The 16,490-nt window shown below is 40.9% G+C and overlaps 3 protein-coding genes and 1 long non-coding RNA gene across 4 annotated transcripts; 1 reads left to right on the top strand and 3 right to left on the bottom strand.

The window, feature by feature from the left end:
• Positions 1-2,407: 2,407 nt before the first annotated feature.
• On the bottom strand, positions 2,408-9,291 carry LOC141830185 (glycerol-3-phosphate acyltransferase 1-like). Its single transcript, XM_074717671.1, has 4 exons — positions 6,772-9,291; positions 5,694-6,608; positions 3,408-4,518; positions 2,408-3,310 (listed from the first exon to the last, which is right to left on the bottom strand). Exons 3-4 carry the CDS (start codon positions 4,065-4,067, stop codon positions 2,459-2,461), a joined length of 1,512 nt encoding a protein of 503 aa, XP_074573772.1. The 5' UTR covers positions 4,068-4,518; positions 5,694-6,608; positions 6,772-9,291; the 3' UTR covers positions 2,408-2,458.
• Positions 9,292-9,450: 159 nt separating this feature from the next.
• LOC141830190 (uncharacterized) lies at positions 9,451-9,908 on the bottom strand. The gene is made up of 3 exons (XR_012601930.1): positions 9,822-9,908; positions 9,627-9,719; positions 9,451-9,468 (listed from the first exon to the last, which is right to left on the bottom strand). It is a non-coding gene; the product is annotated as an uncharacterized LOC141830190 (long non-coding RNA).
• A 305-nt stretch (positions 9,909-10,213) lies between these two features.
• On the top strand, positions 10,214-12,263 carry LOC141829960 (uncharacterized). Its single transcript, XM_074717423.1, has 7 exons — positions 10,214-10,479; positions 10,570-10,654; positions 11,224-11,332; positions 11,406-11,494; positions 11,557-11,621; positions 11,699-11,777; positions 11,920-12,263. The coding sequence occupies exons 1-7, from the start codon at positions 10,229-10,231 to the stop codon at positions 12,064-12,066; spliced, it is 825 nt and encodes a 274-aa protein (XP_074573524.1). The 5' UTR covers positions 10,214-10,228; the 3' UTR covers positions 12,067-12,263.
• Positions 12,264-12,564: 301 nt separating this feature from the next.
• On the bottom strand, positions 12,565-14,418 carry LOC141829777 (fasciclin-like arabinogalactan protein 9). Its single transcript, XM_074717291.1, has 2 exons — positions 14,345-14,418; positions 12,565-13,378 (listed from the first exon to the last, which is right to left on the bottom strand). The coding sequence occupies exons 1-2, from the start codon at positions 14,416-14,418 to the stop codon at positions 12,565-12,567; spliced, it is 888 nt and encodes a 295-aa protein (XP_074573392.1).
• Between the last annotated feature and the right edge of the window lie 2,072 nt (positions 14,419-16,490).

Here is a 16,490-nt window from a genome sequence, read left to right on the forward strand (position 1 = left end):
ATAATATTTTTAATTTTAAATTTATCACCCCGTGTATTATTTTTTAAAATATAATTTTCTCCTCCTCCACACCCTATCAGGTCGATGGGCTTGATAGGTTATTCACATTTTTGTAAAATGTGGAATCTGCCACCTTAGCGGCCTCACATGATCGAGTTTCATAATCATATATGAGGAGGTAAATCGAGAAATTACAGTTGGTCATGACACAAGAAGGTATTATCTGACTTCGTCAGGATTCAAATCTTTGCTCTCTTTTGCAACGATAGGTTACTCACACAAGCTGACCTGATTGAGCATCCACTGATCACAATTTCATTTCGCGGCTTACAAATTCATTGTTAGACCTAGACGCAAAATGATAGCTAGATTTGATTACTAAATTATGACCGAATACTAGTTATGATATATTGCGACCGTTCTTACTTGAGTGGTTGTCAATCGAATAGAGAGTGAAGACGATGATGGACAAGTGAGGGAAAACTTATTTTCAAAAACGTATTGCAATTTTTGCTTGATTTAAGATTTAGATTTGTTTTAAAAAAAACGTATTACTTATATCTATAACTATTTTTTAAAAAACAAAAAAGGTCATTATTTGGATAGCATCCCTCCCTTACACATTCATAATTTTTAGGTCCTATTGTAACTTATATGTTTCTTTTCAAAATAAGATAACAAATCACTTTTTTTTGTAGATAATATTTTTGGTTTATTATTATCCTTTTATTTTTTTTTCATCTTCAAGTTACTTATCGTATGCATCTACTTCTCATCTTAGTTAAATCGGCATGTCACTTTCGTTACATCAAAATCACACGGTGTATTTTTATCATTCCCCTTCTTTTGTTTTTATTTAAAATTTGATTGTTCGTCGATTTCAGATCTGAGGACATAAATATATTAAAGAAACTTCCAAGAATACATTAATTTGGATTTAAAGTGATTTAAAATTTTTAAATTCATCAACCAATTTGGACGCATGATATATTAAAAAGACTTCCAAGAATATATTGATTTTAGTTCAAAGTGATTCGGAGTTCATCTATCAGACACAGAATTTAAATTGAGAATAATAAATTTTTAAATTTACAAAAATTTAATAAAATTTATCACAAGCTCGTTATAAGATTAAGACAATGATACTCATTAAACAACATCACTGGTAGATTGTTAAGACTCTAATGGTTCTAAAAATATAAATTTTTTAAATTTTTAAGTTCTCTATATCTATTAGTAAGTTTTGTTTGAAATTGACTAATAGACCATCTAAATCAGTTCAAACCAAAATTAATATACTCTTAGAGACATCCTTAATTTATCTATGCCCTTACATTTGAATTCGACAACATAAATTAGAAATAGTAAATTTTTAAATAAAAAAGAGAGATATAATGGAAATACATTGTGTGATTTTAATAATATAAAAATTAGATACGTGAAATGAGAAATCCCAAAATCTATATGCATATCATGGTTCAGTAAAATATCGATAGTTAAATTTAAGCCATTATTTAATTTTTTATAATTAATCTATATGGCTATTAGCTCTAATTATATTACAAAGTATGACACTATATATTTCTTTTCTGGTTAATTTTTCTATTTAAGTTTAACTCCTTTTATGTAAAATTCAAATAATGCACTAATATTCAATTTCAGGGTTATCAGATTTTGGCTCGGGTTAAATAAAAAAAAATCACAGACTCAGACTATAAGACCAGTACTGATTTTATTATTATTATTATTATTTATTTAAAATTTTATTATTTGTATTTTTTTGTAAATTCCAAATATATATATGTCATTATTACACATCCTTTGAACAACTAAAAATTTTTTATTTTAAAAATTTATTTATATTTAATACTATAACTCAATTTTTAAACTCTAAAAAATTTTTAATAAGTACTTAGCCATAAATAAATAATAATAAAAAATAAGACTGTTCTTATTTCGAATGCTCGAAATACTTTAGTACATCTAGAATCTTCTGTCATGGACGAGACGTACAAGATCAAGTATGCAAGATATATAAAATCTTATATATATATTAAAGAAATAAAATTAAAATAATATTCATAACTAAATTAATTTATATATTTGATAAATTTAATCAAAACTTACACCTTTCATGTGTGGAAAACTCTTAGATAGAGATTTCAACATAAAATGACGAACTGAATACCGTATGTATTTAAATTTATTTATTTAATATTATGAATTATTTAAATGGATTTATTTAATGGATTGAATAAACAGTAATAAATTCTTATCAAATCGATCATCAATCACACCGTTGCCCTCTGCATCTCATCCATATTTAGGATACGACAGATCTTTTTTCATATCGCAAAGGTAAACAAACAACAACTCATTTCAATTTCAAAGGTACTTGGCCTGGCCTAATGCTTCCCATTACATTAATTATATTGCGATTTCTTATGCTAATTACTAGTTACTGTTTCTCGCCTTCACGGCCGGCCGTCACCCCTTCGTTTCCGGCGAGCAACAGGTACTTCTCCCGCCGCGTGAGCCCAGTGCACTCGAACCCCAGCACCTCTGCTATGCGCCTCTGCACCGCGTTCGCCACCTCGGCAGAGCTCCTCCCGCCGGCGGGGAGCATGGGCGTCAGCACGTGTACCTTGTACACCGGCGCTGGGTCCATTAGGAATGAGACCGGATCCAACCACTTCCTCCCACTGGCCGTGGTGCCGTGCAGCGTCCCCACCCGGGTCTCCACCGCCACCGGCACGATGTCGTCGGCCACCTCCGCGAACAGTGAGCTGAAACGCAGCAGGTACGGCTCCCGGCAGGTGGTCCCCTCCGGGCACATCGCCAGCTCCCCCTTCGCCAGCATCCGCCGGATGGTCGCCGCGTCCCGGATCCGATCGCGAGCCAGCCGCACCGTCCGCACCGGTGCGATCATCTCCGACATGCGGCTGACGCTGTACGTCACCGCCGGCACCGGCCGCCGCAGCGCCGCCGAGAGCATCACGGGGTCGAGCAGCGTCCGGTGGTTGCAGGCGAAAAGAACACCCTTCCGCGCGGCCGGCAGCTGCCCGCCGAGGCGGAAACGGAACCCGGTGAAGGCGGCGACGAGGAACGAGAGGTCGTACGGCAACACGGTGCCGATCAAGATCCTAGATATGGCCAGCGGGACCGCAATCGGAAGCCAGAGGAAGAACGCGAGGGTGGCGCAGGGCGTGGGGAAGAAAGCGAGCCTGCCGTCGTGGAAAACCAGAGGCTTCGTGTACTTGCCCCTCGGCAACGCCGTCGCCGCTTCTTCCTCGTTCACAACATAAATTTCCTGCTCATAAAATAAAACGTATCCAATTTTGAAGCTCGCGACGTGTCATGCAAAAGTTGCCGCCGGAAAAGATGTCAGAGGAAGAAGTGCAGCGAACCTTGGAGTAGGTGGCGAGCAGGTGATCATGGCAGTTGCTGGGGCTCAGAACCGCTACGTCAGCCTCGCTCTCCCGAAACAGCTCTTCGAGAGCCTTCTGCCTCGAAAAAACAGAGAGGAAGCCGGTGAAGCGGCGGCGGTCCTCCTCCACCTGGAGCTCCGGCGCCACCACCTCGCTGACGCCCAAATACTCCCTCAAGAAGCCTTCCACCATGGGCCTAGGCATGGCGGTGACCACCACCCGCCGCCCCGTGCAGGCCGCGAGCAGCTCGCAGGGCTGGAGCCGCAGGTTCTCCAGGTAAAACTTGGGGAGTACGGCCCTGCGCACCAGGTCGACGGCTTCGGCGCTGAGCCCGCAGAAGGTGACAAAGGTCATGGCCCTCATCATCATGCTCTCCCTGCGAACGCGCGACATGAGCCACAGAAGAGGCCAGAGGAGCAAGAGGAGGGCTCGCAGCAGGCCACCGCCCTCGAAAGCCACGAGCATGAAGTAAGGGAAGGTGCATGTGGTGCTCAGCAAGGCGCCCTCGAAGTCACACACCAAGGCCTGGCCGTCTCTTCCATGCCAAGAGCCGCCGCCGCCGGCCACGGTGGGGGAAAGGGAATCCAGCTTCCGGACAACCCTGGAGCACGCGAAGCGCAGCAGCATAGGGACGACCATGGCCAGTCAGTCACTCTCCTAAGCTCCAAAGTGAGGAATGTCGATGCAGTGGAGGACTATATATAGCAATAAATATGGCACTAATTGAGGGCCCCGATGGCATTAAAGGGCAATGCCATGCATGGACTCGAGTTTGATACCGATTCTTCTCCACGCTGGGGAAGAGGGCCCGGCTCTGTTCCCTAATTAATGAACTGAGTTATTTTCATAATTCTCATTTTAAACACAGTTTTAGATCATTCTCTAGAACCACACTTGGTTGTCTCTCTGACAATGGACCTACGAATCAATACTCTTTCTCCTTTCTCAAAGTAAAGGGGGCAAAAGGAGGTGCACAAATTATGCATTGTACTTTGGAAGATCTTGATGGAGGATTTGAAACATCTACCCAAGCTTTTAAAATGGAACTCGATTGTCTAATACTTTGATCCTTTTGCAAAGTCTACTTAGCCTGCAAGGGAAGTAATGTCATTAGAGTGATAACAGCAAATGAGAAAAAATCAGTAATTATATGGCAAATGTAGGAATAGCTAAGCATCACAGTAACAAAAGTTGTTTCAAGGAGAGAAAAACAAATTAGACTCGGATCAGTTTTCCTACAATCATTCGAGGTTGAAGACGTCTGGTTAAGTCAGATATTTATTTAGATTCATGCTCTGCAGTTTTATTCCCAGAGTAGGTGAACATAGCAACACAGTAAAAAAACATTTTACTTTGAAGTAAAAAACAAACCGTGGCAACTATATGATTCACTTTGATCATGCAGGACATCTCTATCTGATTCACGTTTGATCATGCATGACATATCCCTATCCTAATTAGTAGCTTTAAATTGACATACAGTACTGTAGATTTACTTCTCTCAGATCTCTTCCCAAAAACAATCCAGTCAATCACATGCTTGCTTATACATTCTTAATCAAATACATGACAGTCCCCGAGGCAATGGTACAACGGTAGGACATTCAGATTATAACCTAGGGACCCACGGTTCGATCCCCAACTACGACGTATTTACAGGAATTTTTCTTCAAATAAGAAACGCAATCAAAAGATGCTGAGCATCTAGATTGACAGTCGTATGCACTTCCTGATTTATCCTGGTGGTCGGTGGGAAATACCAAACCGATCACCCTCAAAAATTGAATCCATGAGACTGACTGAGATTTATCATTTTTTTTAATCAAATACATGGCAGTATCATGTGTAAGATGAACCTTAATATTGCCGACGGTAGCCAATAATATGCAGGTGCAATACAAGATTGTTCTGTTTTACTTTACAGTTATGTTCATGTTTCCAAACAATGCGCCAATTACTCAAGGTGTTGAAGCCTGACATGCTTTTACTAGAAATGTCAGTTTGGTCGAGCCACAATAAAAGCAAGAGTGTTATAATTACCTCGCAGCAGAACTTTTCCATCATATCAAATTGCGCTAGAAAAGTGTCCTGACAAAATTAATTCCAAAAAATCCAATAAAAGATTCATAATGTTTTGTGGATGAAGTTAGTATACAGCAACCAAGAATAAATCCTGGTTGCAAAAGAGAGAAAAAAGAATCTGGATGAAAGAAATAATGGATATAATAAACAGTTAGAGATAAAGATCATAATGCAAAGGCTTACCTGTCCCTGTGCCCGTCCCTAATCCTCCGTGCATTGCACAGATGAACTTAGGAGTTGGGAACTATAAAAGCTTGTTGCTTTATCAAGATTCCCAGGAAGTAGTTTTTATGAGAGTTGCAACCCCTGCTCACTGTACCATGACATGTCGGAGTAGTCATGTCATAAAACAAGCCTTTCTCTGAATTCCTTCATTTTACTTCAATTGCAGAACCGACAAAGGATAGCAATTTGAACATCAAACTACTTTGGTGAAAGTAAAAACTCTCTTCCCATACCACAAGGGAATGACCATTCCAAATCATTGATGAAAGAAACACCCCCTGTTCTTCATCTGCGGATAAATTGCCTGATTCTTCTGTGTATTAAAGTCAATTGTTGGTTTGACAAATACCGACCATGAGAGCATTTTACGTCCGACTGACTGACTCCGTTCCATTAAGAGTTGTGCAAATCTCATCCCTTTTAGCAAGGAAAGGTTGATTATTTGTAAACAGGATGCCTCACTGATATTGCTGGAGCAGAAAGAGGAAGCAACGTTATGGAGCACAAGCAGAGGGAAATCGTTACTCCAGCAATAATATTATACAAAAGACGTTCATGTCTTCACTAGGAATTAAAGTTGCTTTCAACAAGTTTGTCGCAAATGAAAAATTCTGTGTGATATCTGCATATTTCAGATATCACACAGCGGCAACCCGGCACAATCTCATTGGAGCTGGAGAAGAGAGCCAAGCGGATGTTAGCCGGTAGGGTGGCACCACCGTGGTTGGGGTGAAGGGTTCACCATGGGCAATCCAGAGAAGCCCATCCATCGGGGTTAAAGGGGGCGAACCAGCGAAGCAGACGTTGAAGCCCATTTGCCCTCGGCTAGGTCTCTAAATCTGATGAACCACAGCAGATTAAGACTGCAAATCACTGTTAACTCATTCATATTAGTGAGTTACTTTCACACACCCTCTGCATGCGGGCAGATGCTTGCACCATTAACAACTGCAGACAAAAATGGCATGCAGAGAGAGCAAAATGCCTGGAGGTTTAGGCAACAGGGATAAAAAGGAAACCAAAGAGAAATTGGTACCTTGGCAAGGTTGCCCGAAGACAATGACGTGACAGAAGTATCTCAGCCTCTCAACCAGCTACTATGATTTTCTTGCCAAATCGAATTGTCAAATGAACGTGGGCAATTGCTTCTGCCATTAAACATTAGAGAGGGAAATGACATGCGACAGTAATATAACCAGGAGATTTAGGCAACAAGGATAAAAGGGAAATCAAATGGAAATTGGTGCTTGGCAATCCTTTCAATAGTTAAACAGGGGATTTCTAGCTGATGCAAGAGTAATAGTAACAACTACACCTGCCTATTGATTTCTATGCTATTATGATTTTGTAACCAAATTGAATTGTCAAATGCATGTAGGCAATTGCTTCTGCCATTAAACACTAGAGATGGAAATGGCATGCAACAGCAACATAGCCAGGAGATTTAGGCAACAGGGATAAAAAGGAAACCAAATAGATATTGGTGACCTTGGCAAGGTTGCCCTTCAATAGTTAAACAGGGGATTTCAAGCTGATGCAAGAGTAATATTACCAAGTACACCTATCTATTCTTTTCTATGCTACTATGATTCTGTAATCAAATTAAATTGTCATGTAGGCAATTGCTTCTGCCATTAAACACTAGAGATGGAAATGGCATGCAACAGCAACATAGCCAGGAGATTTAGGCAACAGGGATAAAAAGGAAACCAAATAGAAATTGGTGACCTTGGCAAGGTTGCCCTTCAATAATTAAAATAAGGGATTTCTAACTGATGCAAGAGTAATAATAACCACTACACCTATCTATTCTTTTCTATGCTACTATGATTCTGTAATCAAATTAAATTGTCAAATGCATGTAGGCAATCGCTTCAGCCATTAAACACCAAAGAGAGAAAAGGCATGCAAACAGCAATATGCCAGGAGATTTAGGCAACAGGGATAAAAAGGAAACCAAACAGAAATTGGTGACCTTGGCAAGGTTGCCCTTCAATAATTAAAATATGGGATTTCTAACTGATGCAAGAGTAATAATAACCACTACACCTATCTATTCTTTTCTATGCTACTATGATTCTGTAATCAAATTAAATTGTCAAATGCATGTAGGCAATCGCTTCAGCCATTAAACACCAAAGAGAGAAAAGGCATGCAAACAGCAATATGCCAGGAGATTTAGGCAACAGGGATAAAAAGGAAACCAAACAGAAATTGGTGACCTTGGCAAGGTTGCCCTTCAATAATTAAAATATGGGATTTCTAACTGATGCAAGAGTAATAATAACCACTACACCTATCTATTCTTTTCTATGCTACTATGATTCTGTAATCAAATTAAATTGTCAAATGCATGTAGGCAATCGCTTCAGCCATTAAACACCAAAGAGAGAAAAGGCATGCAAACAGCAATATGCCAGGAGATTTAGGCAACAGGGATAAAAAGGAAATCAAACAGAAATTGGTGACCTTGGCAAGGTTGCCCTTCAATAATTAAAATAAAGGATTTCTAACTGATGCAAGGGTAATAGTCACAACTACACCTGCCCAATCTTTTATGTGCTACTATAATCCTGTAACCAAATTGAATTGAATTGTCAAATACATATAGGCAAATGCTTCTTCCATTAAACACTAGAGAGATAAAAGATATACAATCAGCAATATGCCAGGAGATTTAGGCAACAGGGATGAAAAGGAAACCAAACAGAAATTGATGACCTTGGCAAGGTTGCCCTTCAATATGCCAGAGACTGAGAGGTACAAGAGGCAACTCAGCCTCTCTTATTGCTACTAGGATTTTATGACCGAATATCAAAAAGTAATGTACTAGAACATCAAATTTTTAACAGGAAAAAATTAAGCAAAAATAAAGCAAAAAAATTCTCTAAAATATGCTATGAATCATTGATATCTTTCCAATTGAAAAAGAAGAGTGGCATATCCAAAATTACAAAAATAAAAAAGCATTTATCAAATTTCCACATGTAACACTAGAACCAAAAGCTTTTTAATGTGGTAGCTTGATCAGAGAATTGCATGAAACTAGAATGCATTAAGCAGAAGCAGGGCTTCCAAAGGCCCAAAATAACAATGAAACTTGTCCATTCGAAAGGCATGCCCATTGTACAGTCAATAATTTGATGCAAACATTATCCATGAAGAGCATGTAACTGAGGTAACGCTGGGCTCTGCAAACTACAAATCAAAAAAAAACACATGTATTAAAAATGCACATGAGATAGCAGAAGAAGATAGACTTGGAAGCAAAACATAAGTAAATAAATAACAACATAACAATGCCAGTACTAGATATTGCAGAACTAAGATACCAACTAAATGAAAAATTTCAAAACAGAATCAATATGAAACCTTAGTTCATTGTTGATTGTGTATCAAACAAGAAAAGATAAAGTAAAAAAATTCAAGAACATAGAAATAGCAACTTAAGTTGTGTAATGTGGTTTAGCCTAAATGTGGACTTGGAGAGGCCTTTTTTTAAAGGAAGAAACTTGGTTTTGAGACATGGAACTGCTTGGTGCTCTCCCTCTTGCAAAGTTTAGAAGGAACCGTATCTGTCATGGCGTGAAGCCATCTCATCATGCATCTGCTCGACAACACCATTGAGAGTAATGTCATGGAACTCCTTGTACATGTTGTGATAACCTGTCCTGCTTTGGTACCTTAACCAGATGTCATAGTTCTTGATCTTAGTGGGGTTTCGGTCAAATATCTGCATTAGAAAACCATGGGCTTCATAAATCATGCCAAAATGATAAATAAACGAGAACAGAAGTAAACAACGAAAGAACACAAGAAGCCAGCATCAATGAACATGACACTTAGACACGTGATATCGAAAGCCCAGCAGAACTTTGACTTGGCACGGACCTCATTCGTTGCCGACAGCTTCATCCTGTAGATCTTCGGGTGCTCATCGGTCGCCGTTGATAGTCCCCTCCCAACCACTTGATACCGATGGAACTGCAACCAAGCAGCGAATGATGTTTCAAACTACAAACAAAAATCATTAGCCACAAAGGTCCAAGAACCGAAGCTCCATTCGGCGAGGGGATGATGGCAGACCAAACGACTAGGAACGGTACCGGAACCCGAGAATGGAGAAGGAATAAGTGCCACGATGTGGCAACGAACACTAACCCTGAAGGCGACCATCCGTTCGGTTTCCAGATCGCCTTCTCCGCTTCCTCTCCTCCCGCCGGCGGCGGCCACTCGATCATAAGAACGACACCGTTGGTTGTATATATAGATATTAGTGTGGGAGCGAAACCCTAATCTTGCTAAAACTGGGCCAGTGCAAGTGTGATGGATTCTGGCCCTTTTAACCCTTTTCAGAAGGGAAGTTGTTAAAAATATCTTTGAAATTTAATAAAATTTAATCGTATCATTCATCATTAATCATTATTCAAAATAGGCTAAATTTCAACCCTAGTTTAAGGCCCAACCTGGTCTTGACGCCGGAGACGCATCAGATGGGTGGCGGCGAAGCGGCGGCGGAGGTTGCGACTTCTAAACCCGTTCCCAAGGTTTTGGCTTTCAACCCCAACTGGGCGCAACTCCAGCAGAAGCTCAAGGCCCGCCGACCCTCTAAACCCTCGCGTTCCACCGATGTTGGCTCGGAAACCCTAGTGCGGTCCGTGTTGGGGAAGCGCAGGGAAAGGGAGGAACCCATTCCGGATGCATCGCCGCCGGTTGTTCTCTCGCCAACCTCCGCTGATTTCAGGTCACCTTCCTCTGCCCTCCGGTTCTAAGAAAGTGGATAGCTTTCTTCTTTCGGATGCGTTTTTCAGGTTCGTTATTCTTCTGGTTGCAGTTTGACGGATGCACTGGCTATGGACTGTGAGATGGTCGGTGTGAGCTCTGAGGGGAACAAAAGCGCACTTGGACGGGTTACGCTGGTGCTTAATGGTTTCCTATGTTTATTCTTGTTTCTCCCACACACAAAATGCCCATTCTCATTTCTACTCTTAGATTGCATTTTAGGTGAACTACGACTGCATTACTTTCTCTTGTATGTCACCAAAAGATAGCTCAATTTTCTTGAATCAATGAAGCATCTTTGGGCTCTGAGAACATGTATAGTTCGTGAACAATTGTAGCACTGAAATTTAACTTCCAGTAGCAATCCAAAATTACTAATTTAATTCTTGTTTTGATTGCATTTTAGCATACAATCAAGTTCATGGCTCTTCAAAGTATTTAGATTTGTGATTGGATTCTTATGATACAACATTCATCAAAGTATTTAGATTTGTATGCAAACTTATACATGGGACACAAATTGTGAAAACACTTGGTCCAGTGGTTTTGTTGTTACAATCCATCCCACCTTGTTCTGTTTTACGATTCTGTCAATATTAGTGTACCAATTTCCAGGGCTTCCCTCCATTTTATTAGGGACTTTGATCTAGAACATGATAGCTTGAGAATCTCTCATCATAGTCTCACTTTGCTACTTTTGTGGCAGGTGAATTCATATGGTAATGTGGTATACGATGAATATGTTCGCCCAATGGAGCGTATTGTTGACTTTCGTACTAGGATCAGTGGCATCCGGCCGAGGAACATGAAAAAAGGTCTGTGGTAAACTATTTTTCTTTTAGATTGTCTTCTATAGATGTGGGCAACATTGTTATTTATTCATTGCAGCAAAGGATTTCTGTGAGGTTCAAGACAAAGTTGCTGAATTGATTAAAGGAAAAGTCCTTGTTGGTCATGCTTTGCACTATGATCTAAAGGTACTGGCCTACTTGTTCTTATAATTTGTTTAGATTATATGATATTTAACTTTCATTTGAAGGTATTGTTGTTAAGTCACCCGAAGAAGGATATAAGAGATACCTCAGAGTATGAGCCCTTAAGAAGGTTTGACATTTTTAACTTCACAAACTGTTGTTTCAAAAAGGATACCTTCAATTATGTTTGACTCTAACCTTCATTAGGGGTAATCGGACGAGAGCACTAAAGCATCTTGCAGCCGAGATTCTTGGTGTTAACATTCAGGAAAATGAGCACTGTCCTGTAAGCATGATTCTCCCAGTAGTATCTGCTGCTTCTTTTAGTCTTAAGAAACCCTTCTAATTGTTACTAGTTGCAATGACATATCTAATTAGAAAATCATCCTTGATTAAGCTCAAAAGACTGGACCTTGTGCTTTTGTTAGATTGAGGATGCCCGAGCTGCAATGTTTATCTACATGAAATATAAGAAAGAATGGGAGAAAAGCATGAAGAAACAATTCGAGTTAAAGGCCAAGCTCAACAAGCGGAAGAAGAAGAAGAAGAAGCAGGTGGATGCAAAGAAAAGCTGAATGGTACTTCATTCACTTTCCAAAGGGATGGTTATCCAAAACGATCGTTCACATATTTTATCCTTTAGGGTTTGTAAACATTGAGGAGCTTGCTAAACGTAGAAAAAGCATCTGTTAAAAAGTTTCCTTGGTACAGTGATTTATTATAAGAACTTGTTTATCAGCGTGTGTATTAGTTTAGTAATATCATCATTATCATGGAGTAAAACATATTTTTTGTTTCCCAAATCCTTCTTAGGTGTTCAATTAAATATTGATGATTGTTGATTATGCACAGCAAGACTTCTGCAACGACATCATAAAACAGAGGATCTAATTAACCTCTCGTTTCTTTGTTTTTTTTTAAATATAATTTGAATTAATTAAATTCATGTGGTGAGCAGCATAAACAAACAATCTATCACCATATGTATTAATACGTACATCACAGAATCAAGAACAGCAATAATAATTAAGAATTAAGTAGCATTTCGATCGGTGAGATGGAAATAAAACAAATTAATTGATGAAGGCGAGGCAGTTGATTGCAATCGCAAGGGCGCCGAACGCCGCCATCAAGTTCCTCCAACCCGCGCGCAACCCAGCCGCGGCCGCGGCCGCTCTGTTCTCTCCCGCCGCCGCTGCCACGTCGGCGGCCGACTGCGCGGACGGGACCTTAGAGGCCGGCGGCGAGGACGCCGGGGATCTCGGCCCGAAGAGGTCGTAGGGCAGCAGCACCTTCTCGAGCGTGTACACCGCGAGCTTCTCCCCGTCGTCGAAGAGGCTGCCGGCGATAGGCGTCCGCACTACGCCGGTGGAGACGTTGACCCGCATGTCGCTGTCGGTAGTGATGTTGAGCGTGTAGGTGCCGTGGTTGCCGGAGGCCTGGGTGCGGACGGGGTTGCTGGCGGTGACGAACATGGGCGGGGAGTAGTAATGGGGCAGGAGGTGGTACAGCACCATCTCTACCTGGTCCTGCTGGGAGAGCGCGTTGAGGACGCCGGAGCGGAGGCCGAGGAAGGCGGCGTCGGAGGGGGCCAGCACGGTGAAGGTGTTGCCGGTGTCTTCGTCGCCGAGCTCCTTGTCCACCTGCAGATCCACCTGCGTCTCGCGAAGCAGCCGCGCGAACGTGCGATGGTGGGTCGCGTTGACCAGGATGGCGGTGATGTTGAGCGGACCAGCGGAGGGAGCGGCGACAGGGGAGTCGGCGGCGGAGGGCTTGGCGACGACGAGGGAGGCGGCGAGGAGCAGGAACGCGACGAGTGGCAGCAGCGGCAAGGGGGAGGAAGAGGAAGCCATGCAGTTGGAGGCCGTTCTCGGCGCGCTGACGATGCTCGATGAAGTGCCACCCAATTAAACGTTTTATTTATATTAATCGAGCTTTTTAATATTAAATCTGAGAAATTATGTTAATTAATTAAAACCGAATAATTTATTGTTGATGTGTAATTATCGAGAAGCTGGATTTGTCGGTAGACGAGAGCCATCATTATCCTCTTGACACTATACGAACTACTACTGTTTTTCATACTGTAAAATAGATTTATTAGAATATATAAGGGTTGAATTTTAATGAAATTGAGATAATGAGTTTTTTCTAGTTGTTCCCATTGAGATCGCTTCTCAGACATTATTAGCCACGCAGCACAAAAGGTTGACTTCGCAAAGAGGAATTGGAGACGATGAGTTCTGTGGGACTTGCAAGTACCAACACAATAAGAAGGGAAAGTCAGGGATGTCCTAGTTCGACCACTCCGACGCTTAAATCAATTATCGAAAAGAGAAAAGAAAAATACAGTATGATGAAGAGGTATGTATATGTTTGTATGCATACATATATCTGTACAGAAGGAAAATTATATAGATGAGAGTAGTGAAAGAATCATACAGTCATGCTTTGTTGTTAATTAAGGAGAATATTTACGCTTTGAGATTTTATCAAAAAATATGTCCCATCAAAGTGTGAAAAATATCTCGTCATTATCATAATAACATAAAATCGCATCATTCAACATCATACCCTGATGATCAGGTCACATAATTACTCATAATTTCTTAACAATGATTTGACTGGCTGATAAAGACAGGAGGAGAAATCGATATGACATAGGGGTCAGGAGAGATTAGCCGATGCAAAAGTTAGCCTTAAGTAAGGTTGAGCAGGGATTGGACACGACCAAGTGGAGTCTGGGCACGATCGAGTGGAGTCTTGGCACGCTTGAGTGGAGTCTAAGCTCGACTGAGTGGAGTCTTGGCATGGTCAAGTGGAGCTCTGGCGACCGTGGAGTTTGAGCTCGACCTCACTATAAAGGTAGTGCTCTCGATGAGTCGGGAGCTAGGGCTCTTACTTTTGGTACTGTGCTGGGGGGCCATGGTCGTGTGATCAGCTGAGCTAGTGTTCGGGCAGAGTGATGCCAAGCTGAGAGTCGGATAGAGAAAGAGATCGAGTTGGGAGTCGGGCAGAACGTGGTCGAGTTGGGCTTCTGAGTAGTAGATGAATTGGCCACTCTCGAGTAAGCTGAGTGAGCGGCTGACTCGGACCCCCGAGTGAGCCGAATGTAAAGTCAAATCAACTTTCTATCTGACGTGACTTGGATTTATATTGATCTTTACGAGCCGGATCGTAACACCCATAATAATAGTGATCTATCACAATGTAAAATCGTTCCAAATGTAAAATCGTTGGAACTTTTTCAATTTATAATATGTTAAATTGAACGATTTAGTACGTCCGTTAACACGTCATCCGTCAACGCGTCTTCCCTCAAACGTATGTCGTTAACTAGTTGGTAACCTGTGCGTTTCATATATATATATATATATATATATATATTGTCTGGATTATAAATTATTCAGTGATTGAATAATTGATAATAAAAGAACAATCTATGCTATATTATCGAGCAGGTATAATAAAATTTATTTAAAAAATTAAAAAGACATCTCTTATTATTATTTTCCTAAAAAAAGACTTATATCAAAATAACATTCCGACATAGTTCTCATTTTAAATATTCTAAACAACTGTTATAAAATATTAAAATAAATCAACTTCATTTGTTTTTATTTAATTTGGTCAAAAATTTGTAGTAGCTATTGATTTAAATAAAGCTGAAAAGTAATTTTAATCCAATTGAATAATTTAAATTAAGTTAAAACAATTTTAATATACGGTCATAGTAGTTATAATAATATTAAAATAAACGTATTTTTAAAATAAAAAATACATTGAAAATTATAAAAAAAAAAATAATCTGTGCATCACGACGTTCCAATAACTTCTAAGGGCATGTTTGGTAAGGGGTAATCAGGCTTGTAATATAATCAGGATTACATTACAAGATGATTTACTTTGTTTGGTAACATTTTAGAGATGTAATGTAATGTAATTGCATTACAAGAAAATAACCAAGATTTGTAATCTCGATTACAAAGGAAATAGTGTGGAATCTGATTACATTACGGATTTTATTTTTATCGTACCAAATATACCTTTCCGCTCCTCACTATCTCAATCTGCATGACGCTAAACCCTTCTCTTCCCTACATCCATCCGCACGCCGCGGCGCACAACCAGATCTGGCAACCCTTCGTTGTCGGTCCTTGCGGTGGTGTCCGATCTGGCGCGAGACCGCTTGGCGCTACAGGACTTCATGGCTCCACTCCACCACGAGGCGCGCCTCTAGTGGAGGGTCAATGGGTCGGCCTGCGACTGGGTTGGGGTCACCTGCGACTCCGCCTACACTGCTGTGCTCGCCCTCCATCTTCCTGGCGTGGGTCTCATGAGCTCCACGTCGACGGTACTATCGGGCGTCTCTCCATGCTATGCGTTCTTTCACTCAGGGCCAACCGACTCTCGGGTCCCATTCCCGCCGACCTCGCGAGTCTTACCCAGCTCCGCAGCCTATTCCTCCAAGGGAATATCTTCTCCGACGGCATCCCACCGGGCTTAGCCCGACTTACGCTTCTTTTCCATCTTGACCTCTCCAACAACAATCTTACCGGTACAGTCCCGTTCGCCGTCAATAACCTCACCAGGCTCACGGGGCTCTTCCACGAAAATAACCGCCTCTCTAGCAATCTTCCCAGTATCAGCATCGCCTCCCTCGAGAACTTCAATGTCTCTCATAACGAGTTCAATGGCTCTATTCCCCGAAGTCTTAAGTGATTTTCGACGTCTTCGTTCGAGGGCAATCCAGTGCAACCCCTTTTTTCCATCTCCGGCATTTGTCCCCTAAGGCCAACGAGGCTCCCACTCAGGGTTAGGGAAGAAGGGTATTATTAGTATTTTATAATAATAAAAATTATATTTTTTACTGAACATAATCATCATCCTTGTAATCAAAAATTACATGTATTCCTTCAATCAAACATAGTAATGTAATCTTGATTACATTATATTACATTACAAACTTGATTACATTACAACCTACCAAACGTAGCCT

This window comes from Curcuma longa, chromosome 5 (assembly GCF_044706935.1).
Source record: "Curcuma longa cultivar G26 ecotype Majalengka, Jawa Barat chromosome 5, ITB_CL_G26_1.1, whole genome shotgun sequence".
Lineage (NCBI taxonomy): Eukaryota > Viridiplantae > Streptophyta > Magnoliopsida > Zingiberales > Zingiberaceae > Curcuma > Curcuma longa.